The sequence below is a fragment of the Branchiostoma belcheri genome, unplaced genomic scaffold (genome assembly GCF_001625305.1).
Source record: "Branchiostoma belcheri isolate BF01 breed outbred unplaced genomic scaffold, Haploidv18h27 scaffold36, whole genome shotgun sequence".
Taxonomy (NCBI): domain Eukaryota; kingdom Metazoa; phylum Chordata; class Leptocardii; order Amphioxiformes; family Branchiostomatidae; genus Branchiostoma; species Branchiostoma belcheri.
Window position 1 is genome coordinate 1,812,798 of NW_017803976.1, and position 10,138 is coordinate 1,822,935.

The 10,138-nt window shown below is 43.6% G+C and overlaps 1 protein-coding gene across 1 annotated transcript in view; it reads right to left on the reverse strand.

Annotated features, from left to right (window-relative positions):
* LOC109476107 (histone acetyltransferase KAT6B-like) overlaps positions 1 to 7,532 on the reverse strand; it is a 16,770-nt gene extending 9,238 nt beyond the window's left edge. The window contains exons 1-3 of the mRNA XM_019776982.1: positions 6,802 to 7,532; positions 1,912 to 2,065; positions 882 to 994 (exon numbers count right to left, since the gene is read on the reverse strand). Coding sequence (XP_019632541.1) covers positions 882 to 994; positions 1,912 to 2,065; positions 6,802 to 7,419 — 885 coding nt within the window. The 5' untranslated portion in view covers positions 7,420 to 7,532. The remainder of the gene's footprint in view (positions 1 to 881; positions 995 to 1,911; positions 2,066 to 6,801) is intronic.
* Positions 7,533 to 10,138: the final 2,606 nt, after the last annotated feature.

Below are 10,138 nucleotides of genomic sequence, written 5' to 3' on the forward strand. Positions count from 1 at the left end.
GATAGGAGCCATGAAGTCAACACACCAGGCTGGTTCAAAATTTAAACAATGAATTTTGAACTTTTAATGATACCACTGCATTGAAAGATGGAATAACTGTAACAACTAGGATGAAAAGGTCTGTTTTCAACTGTTCAGGGCAAAATATGAGCATTTTGCAGTTGATTCTGGATTTTATTTTTATTTACAAATCAGAAAAAAATGAAGCGGCGAATCCGTTAACCAAGAAATTAAATTGGTGTGGCCTAAGAGCACAAAATTATCATTAACAAGACATTAGCTCATGCCCTTTGCCTAAACCCCCCTCCCAACTATCTATCTCATATTAGTCTTGGTGTTGAAATGATTATACCTTTCAATTTTGGTCATTTACTGATCAAATCAAATCAATTAATCAATCTATGCGCCTTTTTGCAGATCAGTCTAAAAATAACTTCTTCTCTTGATACACCTGTCAATACAAAGCCCAAGGGGGTAGAAGCTCATGTTGCAGACTTGACATTCTGTCAAAATTTCCAACGTTTTGATGAGGACTTAGAATTGTACTACATGTAGTATTTGTTCCTAGCAAAGAACAGATACTATCAAATGTACAGGCTTAGGCCACACCAATTTAATTTGTTGTTTCTCTGATTTTTTCATTTTTTTCAAATATGAAGCAACAGGACAAAAAAAATAAAACCAGATCTAGGCATCCTATTATAGCCCCAAATGCTACTTTCCTGAATTGTTGGGGGCAAAACATGAGCACTTTTGAGTTGATTCAGAACCAGAATCTTTTTTTTTTTTGCAAATCAGAAAAAAATAAAGAGGTGAATCTGAGAACCAACAAATTAAATTGGTGTGCCCTTCGCAGAATATGAAGTAGTAGAGTTTCTTACAGCGTCACCAGAGTCATCGCAGATGTAACACGTCTTACAGTCGATGCACTGCCATGGAGACATCCGCGATCTGCGAGCCAGGTCCGCAGAGTAGCGCATACAGGACGGGTGAGCTACCAAAATTCAAATGTCATTGTTAAATCTTCAACGTCATCAACAACATTACGTACAGCATCCACATGGAGTCTTTGCTATAACTCATGTATTTTCATACTGTTCAATTTGCATTGATCAATCAAGCAGTATAGAACTACAAAGTATAGTAGTACTAGTTATCAAATATGTTGCTGCTGTAGGAAAATTTTGACTTCTGGAACCAAGTACAGGTACTTTTTGACAAGGCAAGAAATTACCTCAGTTAGTCACTTTTTATAAGAAAATAATGATAGAGTCTCTGTACATGGCATATACTTCATACCAGCTAACATATTAACTGTAGCATGTAAGGGCATGCTAGTGTAGGCAGACCTTGCACAACCTACATACATGAACTGTGTGAGGATGTGGGTTGCAGACCGGAAGACCTGCCCAGGGCCATGGAGGCTAGGGAGGGCAGGCGGTGAAGAGTCACGAACATCCGTGAAACTCTCACAACAAGATGATGATGAGTAGTGATGCATACCGGACTTGTAAGTCAGTTCCGGACTTACAAGTCCGGACCTAAACCCATGGCATATACAAAATTGCATGTTGGCAACCTTGCAATGTTGTCTGCGTGAAACTTTGGCCGCATAACATGGAGGCCGGTACTTGACGATGCCCAATGGCAATGTTTTCTTCATTTTGCAGCAAAGATTTTGCAATCTACGGAAGGTTTTGGATGGTTTGGAAAGAAAAGGGGTATGTGAAATGATCTTTTATGGTAATAAGTCCGGACTCAGTTCTTGAGTTTTAGGTTTTTTTGGACTTGAACCTAAACATTCTTACAAGTCCGGATCCAAGTCCAGTGAACCGGTATGCATCACTATTGATGAGCTTATTACTCTTTCAATATTCAAACAAACTCTTGAAGGAATAGATGGAAAGTCACCTTTTGCATTGCAGTCCTTACAGATGAGCAGGTCTTCCTCCTCCCCACTACGGTTACACTCCGAAGTCAGGAGACAGTAGTCACACCGCGGGTCAGACGGTGACTTGACCAGTGGCTCCTGCTCAAAGTCTGGTCCATGGGTCTTCTTGATTCTCTGAAGGGGAGAAATGTTACAAGCTTAAGTATCAAACTTCAACTTTCTTCTTAAAGCGCTATTATTCAAGATTTTCACGCCAAAACTGTTAATATGAATTATTGAAATTTTCTCATCTAGATTGTCATTTTCAATAACTTTCAATGTATTAGCGTCGCTATTTCGCTTTTCCAGCGCAGCACGAGAATAAGTTGCGCCAAGCCTGCTGTATTTTTAGGAGGCTCCTAAATAGAAAGTTAACAAACATGGCCACAATCCGCACTAGCGCCGAGGAGTTGGCAGTTTTCCAACAAGTTGGTCTTTTACTCCCCAAATGTCATTATAAACCCAGGTAGGCTTATAGGACAAAAAATGTGTAAAACAACATTTAAAGTAGTAAAAATCTCACACAATGTCGTTTTTAAAAAGCATTTTCCAGTACCAGATTTTAAAAAGCATTTTCCAGTACCAGATTTCACATAGCTATCACGATATACTTTCCAACTTTTGTTGTCACGGTTTGTTGTCTGTTGTCATTTACTACTAGATATACTAGTAGTCTAATTTACTGCACTACCAAAACGTTTACAAGTTGTTACATACATACATGGTGGGAGTTAGAGAGAAAACATGAAGAGATGTGCATAAGGCCACACCAATTTAATTTCTTGGTTAACGGATTCGCCGCTTCATTTTTTTCTGATTTGCAAATAAAAATAAAAATCCAGAATCAACTGCAAAATGCCCTGAACAGTTGAAAACAGACCTTACATCCTACTTGTTACAGTTATTCCATCTTTCAATGCAATGGTATCATTAAAAGTTCAAAATTCATTGTTTAAATTTTGAACCAGCCTGGTGTGTTGACTTCATGGCTCCTATTGTACCATTTTGGGCCATAATACGATGCCTAGGCCTGTTTTAATTTTTTTTTTTTTCGCCCGCCCGCTCCATTATTTTTGTAGAAAAATCCGTTAACCAAGAAATTAAATTAGTGTGGCCTAATGACTAAAGAACAACAGGACAAAATAACCTTGAGCCAATGTGTGCTTGGAGCTGCCAAGTGCTATCACTTTGTTTGAAGCTTTTTAGCATTAGAAGATGCTTATTTTATTCATAATCATACTTGAATGATCACTTTGAAGTTCAGAAAAAGTTTTCTCCTAACAACTAGTTATTTACTTGTTTACTGCTGTTGCCATGGTAACTCTTGTTACTAGGAGACAACCAACAAGCTGGAAGGTGGCAGAAATACTTCAAAAAAGCCTAAAATGCCAAACAGATAATTAGCTACAAAACCCAAAAGGAGAAAAATACTCGAGATCTGCATTCTTTTAAACTTTTTCAAATTGAAGAGGCAAAAGTTTACCAGAACTTCAATTAATTTCTATCTTTTCAAAATGTAGGGATTTTTTCCCCATTTTGAGAAGTATATTTCAATATGTTTTGGTAGCTCTTTTTTAAAGGCCCTGGGCAGGTACCAACTCAGAAATAACAGGCTATATTCCCACACTGACTATTCTGTTGTTTCTATCTATTGTTTACAGTGAGTACTAGTATCCAGTAGGATTTACTGAATCCCTGCTCTCAGCTGATGTTCCCAGGAGATTCGGTAAGGCCACAGTAAGTAAATTCTATGGATGACATTCTCCGCAAACTTCAAATCTAATGCGAGAGGGAAAAAAAAACAAGGCGGGCCCAAAAAAACAAGATTCCTATATTTTGAAATTTTGACATCATACATATATGTAAACCCTATTAAACAAGAAATGATACCTATATGGTGCTAACTTTACTGCCAACTATCACAACACCAATTTGTCACTAAAACAACTTTAAAAAGGGAAAGTTTTCAATCATTGTACAAATGCTTTTGATTCCGTGGAAACGTATAAAAGGAATAAAATACATCTTTGCATCAAAGTAAAAGTCAAAAAAAATAAATCAGAGCCTTGTCTTGTCTCCTCTCTTCATGTTTATCTGCCATATACGTTCCAGCATGGCAAGGCATGCCATTTTGTCCATTTTCGGAATGTTGACCACCGTCAAAGGGCAATAAAATTTCTTGTTTTTTTTTTAAATCAGGCGAAAATTAATGCGCGCGCGGATGTCATCCATAAAAATTACTTGCTGTGGCCTTAGTTCTGACAATAGAAATTCCCACACATTTACACACATGTATAATGTAGTACTGTACTCCAAGTAGCTGAGTAGATACAACTTGAAACTAGCACTATGACTTAGGCTTGTTTTGATTTTTCAATACCCTTTTTTCTCATGTCATATCACTTTTACTTGTACTTGGGTTCTTATGCTGAGAAAATCTATGTCTATGTGCAAATAGAAGTGCTATGCAATAAGAAAAAAAGCTTATTAGTTGAGACTAGTGGACATCCATCTACTAGTATTTGTTCATTCCAACATGGAAGTTTAAAAAGTTATTACTGTATTCACCAAGGGAACAAGTAACTAACTTATCAACTATCTTAAATATCAACTTCATCCAATATCAATGAATTAATAGCTTGAAAATCACCCACAATAACCATAATCAGGTGAAAAAAATGATGAAAAATTAACCATCATGTACTAGTATCTGTTTGAGGATTTGCATTTTCCTTGTTTCCACATTCCAAAATGGCTATTGCAAAATTTGTCTTTTGAAAAGAGTGCAAAGTGGGAACAACTTTGGTTCTCACAGCAGAACTTTTAGATCCCATTGCAGAGGCTTCATGATAGAACTACAAGGGCACTAAGACAATGAATCAAAACAGATCACTGTCATTAGTTATAAAAACAGGTATTACTCCAGAGTATATTAATCAACCGTGTAAATTGGTCCAAGTAAGAAGTAACTAATTACATATTGACAGCTGTAGTTTTGGTTGATAGTGAGCTAACAGCTATGTCCTATAATAGTAGTCTGTTTTTAGAAAATCTTTGATCTGTTTCTGAAGCAACATCAGTTATCAAGGCCATACCAATTTCAATTGTTGGTTCTTGGATTTTTCCAGAAAAAATATGAAGTGACAGGGCAAAAAACAAATAAAAACAGGCCTGGGCTTCCTATGATAGCCCCAAATGCTATAATAAGAGCCGTGAAGTCAACATGCCAGACTGGTTTGTAATTCAAACAATGAATTTCAAACTTTTAATCAAACCACTGCATTGATAGATGGAAAAACTGTAACAAATCTGAACACAAGGGAGTTCAGGACTTCAATTGTTGGAGCCTAATTATAAGCATTTTGGAGTTGATTCTGAGGCTAAAATGTTTTTTTTGCGAAGTAGAAAAAAAATGAAGCAGGTGAATCCGTGAACCAACAAATTGGGTAGTTAAAAAACTTTAAGTAGCCTGGAAAAACAAGAACAATTCTTCTCCATTGCAGTAACTAGTTCTTCCTCTTGTTTGTATCCTTCTATCCGGAAAATGAGAATGCATACATTTTTCTTAAATTCTTAAATCATTTTTTGGCATTTTGAACAAAAAAAAAGTGACTACTGGTATGTTCTTTTTAATTTAAAAACAGTCATAGGACAAAAGTTACCATGGCAACCTGCAGTCAAGGAGATGCTTTGCAAAGGATGATGGGAAATGATAAACAATTCATTACTCTTCAAGGTGAAGGTTTCCTTTTTTAACAGCTTTTGTTAGCCTTGAAAAAAATCAATATCATTTCCTTCACATGGAGTAAAACATGGAAGTGAAAATGACTTAGACAATAGTTTATTTTCAGAAATATTCGAAGCCTAGGTAGTTAAGCCAAGGTCAGACTACTGTGGAGAATGGAGGCGAATCAAATAACGTTTTCTTTCTTTCTGTGTATTTTGCTTCCTCCTTTCCCGCGATTTTGTCCGTTGGTTTCCTTGAAAAAAATAAAGCCGCTTCCTCTTTTGCGCGCTACACGCAGGATATAGCGTCATCGTATGGCGGAATGCCGCCGACCTCATAATTCATCCCAGGATGTTTCGCTCACGCAATTTCGGCTCACTGCAAATTTATTTCAGCCGTGCGACATCCTGGCTCGGCGCGCATACGAAATGAGGCGCACACGGCGCTCTGTTTTCTTCAACCCGTCCGCAAACTGAAAACAGCTTTCCGGGACGACGCGTAAGCACAGGAACAATTTATACACGCACCGGCTTGATTGCGCTTCCCTTTTTTGTGTGCGTGTGTGGCGGTCTTGAAGATATCTATGCGCCAGAGATCGTGTAATAACGACCGCACCAGCCGACCACCCGGGGTATCGATTTTTGTATCGCGCAGTTCTGATCCAGCATTGGAAAATGAGCGGGTCGAAAAATACTCGCCACAGAAAAGCGCCTGCGAGACAAACACAGGGGGAAGCGCAAAGAGTGTACCGCGTTTAGAATCCACACATTGCCAAGAGTTTTCCTTGTCTGTTCGTTGTTGTTTTTCGGGAAACGCGTTACGAAATCCAGCCCGAGAACTGTTTGTAAGGCGCGCCCGTGTAAAGGTTTGGGGGGCGAATTTGGCGCAGACCGAGTCATAAATTATAGAAAAGTGCGACAAGATGCGTGCGCGACCTTCGCACCATCGGAGCGCGAACGGATATGCAAATACGCTGAAAATGGAGCCACACAAACACAATACTTTTAGCGGTTGTAAATGGAACCGACCAAAGCGCTTCTGTTGGAAAACCGACAACGGGAAGAAAAGTACAAACAAGTGAAAGAAGCAAATGACAGAAAAAGGCGAGGAAAACGTTTGTTTGTGAGTTTTTCTGGGGGTGTACCTTGCGTTTGGTAAACCGTGCCGGAGCGGCCGCGCCAGCCGGCGAGGTCTTCTTCGGGCTGGAAGCAGGTTTTTGTCCGCCGGGCAGCACATACTCGCCGGTGCGCGTCCTGACGAGTCGTGCGGCCTCCACTTCTCTCTGGAGAACGGTGAGGAGGTGATCGCCGGTCAGGTTGGTGCTGGAGTCCTCTTGGCGCAGGTAATTCTCGATGTCCGTCGGCGTGACCCCCTGCGTGGCTCCACGAGTGGAAGAGCTCCCCGCCTCTTCCCCCTCACTTCCACCGGCCGCCGCGCGGCTCCCACCCGGACCTACCGCGAACAGGCCCCGCACGGCCGCCAGGACCTTGTGCGAGGCCCGCTGCGAGTTGAGCTGGATCCCGCTGAGGTGACTTTTCTTCCATTTCGCGGCGTTCCTGTAGGACGTACTGCCCTTGTATTCCACTTTAATGACGATATCCGCGTCAACTAGCCGCTCCAAGTCCGCCGCGATCTCGGCCGACTTCACGCCATGCCTCCGCTCCACCATGTGGCAGATCCTATCCACGTCTGGCCGCGCCTTGCGCTTCCGCAGACTGTCGATGGTCTCCAAGATCCACTCTGTGTACTTTGGTGCCGACATTTTCACACAGATCGGGCCCTGCCGGTGCGAAAAGGTGACTTTTTCTCAGCCGAAACTGCGGACAAAACTCACTTTCCGCCGAACCGGAATTTTAATGAGCAAATCGAACGCACGCCCAGTACGCATGCGTACCAAAGCCGATAGGGACGTCTGGGAGGCGGGGAGGTTTTTTGTCACAAAGTTTTTCGTCACAAACCAAACGACATTTTCCCGTCAGAGAAAAACCATTAGTCTTAATTGTTTCAAGTAAGATTGCTGCGTCATTCTAGCATTACGCGAGCGTACGGGCTACAATTTGCAGACTTTTCCGTTGACTTCGTGGCCCGCCAAGGTCTCATGACCACGCCCCGCCCTCTGAGATCACGTCATATCGGGTTGCGCGCGCCGCCACAGAAATCGGCTTCGAACCCGGGACCACCCGATCCACAACAAAGCGCGTAAAAAAATCGCACAAACAACCGCCCGCGCAACCCTCCCTGGGCAGTGTTTCAGCGGCGGGCGGGGGTACACTTATGTGAGGAGTGACGACACCGTGTGCCCGTGTGTGTAAGACGTATTTCAGACAGCGTAAAGTTAAAGCGCAAAAGCGCGCACTGTGTCGTCCTGTTCGGAGGGACTTGGCGGTCGTGCGGGGAGTCAGGTTGTGCGGTATCCGGTAACATGGCAGCTCTTGACGTGTCCTTCCGTGCGCGCGGGTGCTTTCAGCATTGTGGGAGCGGGCTGAATAACTGTAGCTCCGGGCCGTCTGCGATCGGCCGCGCGTGATCTGAATGTTAGATTAATGGGGGATGGCCGCCCCGTGAACTCCCAAATCGATAGACGAATATTAAAGGCGTCTGCTTCAATCCCTTCCCGAAATCTTGGCCCCCAAACGGAGCGCCGACCTCCGCTCCTGTATAGCCTCCATGTTTACATGCGCTTTTCTTTCACGGGGGGCAAACATTTCAATGGACGTGGTCCCAACGCGAGAAAAAAGCCCCGGGCCCCCGTGCGCCGCACAATGCGGGTACAGACTACAAACAGTACACCGCTGCCAACTCCCCGCTTCTAGTTCTAGTCCCCAAATTTTCACAGACAGAGCGCGTGTCGGAATATCGTCTCACAAAAGCAGAAAATGTCTTCACCCTTGTAGTGTTACGTGAGCCGACGCACACGGCCAATCCAATTTGGAGTCCGCAGCTTGGTAAATCATATTTTTTTAAGCAGTGCGTGTTTCTAAATTGCTGGGCGAGACTGTCGCGGTCTTGCGTGCGAATGGAATGCAGGCGCGTCTACTGCGTCTCGCCTGAGTGAACATTTACCGCGCGCTTCTGTTTTGGAGGGACGCGACATTTTGTGTGATTGTTTGTTGCCAATGACGAAGAAAAAGAGCGCTTTTGTGCGCCATTTTTCTACACACGGAGAAGCAGCTAGATGAATCGTTGTACACGTATACTAGCGCGCGGCCACGTTTTTCAGAGTCGCGGTCCAAAGTGCACGCCTTGTTCCTTTTCCCGCCTCCGACAAGAGGCCCACCAAGGGGTGTCGCGTAGTTTCCTCCCCAAATATAGTTGGGGAAACGACGTAGAAAGCCTAACGGAATCAACAACGACGCGCCTAAGCCTGGATTGGGCTCGCCATTGCTTTGAGTACTAGTAAAAAGACGGTGTTTTGTATGTTTTATCCGTCCGCATCTTCTGTTACAGGTCCTACGGGACTATCAAAGCGCGAACAGCGCGGCGTTTCACCCGCCTTCTCTGACTCGCGCTCGTGAAAACCTGCCTTTGCCGGGTGGGACCCCGCTCGCTTAGGTCACCGCCTGCGGTGTGTATACTTAACGTCACACACAACCCGTTCAACTCTACATCGCACTAGTGGAAGATCACCAAAATTTCTTCAACAACAACGCGTGAATGATCGCTTCGCCATTTCACGGGGGTGGGGGGTTAGTGTTGGTGTGGAGGGGCGCGGGGCCGTGACCCTAGTGCCGCCTGGATGGGGGGGTGGGCATCCCCGAATGTTGGCGCCGTGCTCACGTCAACAATCTCACACAAACACAAATATTGTAAGACGACTCCGGCAGGCGATATTGCAGCAATATACATGCGGGTAGGACAAGTGCGCACCCGGTGGCGGGGGCAGCGGGCGAAAATTGAAACCGACGGGCCAGAATATTTGCTTTCGCAGTTCCCTTTCTTTCACCGAGAACGCTGAGGCCGTCAGTAAAATGTGAGAACCGGACAGCGAGAAGCTTTCAGATAAGGTAAAAAGGGATCTTAAAGCGATGCCACAGCCTCAGTATGCAAGCTGTAATATACAACCTACAAGCGGATATGAGTGTTTTGACCGAAAACAGGCACGAAGCGCGTGTCAAATCCACGGCGTATATTGAAGAAAGCTGGCTACCACGAAGCGGCAGCCACTAGGCTAGCACTCCGCCTATCCAAACTCGGCCAGCCGGTTGCGCAACTACAGCGTATTTGCAGCCGAAGCGGTCTCCCATCTGAACATACAAACCTACAAGCAGATGTCGCGAAAAGATAGTTCGATTTTGTTTCGCTTTGGCCACTGTGTTCTCGTCCACGTGAGATATGCTACTTTGAAAACGGCGCACACATCACATACATCTTCTACCAAAATAGCCTACTAAGATTGCAATGCGCTCATACTTCAGTCATAGAAAAATCATGGCGTCGCATAACGTTGAACTTCAAGTTGACATGAAGCCAAACCATTGCCA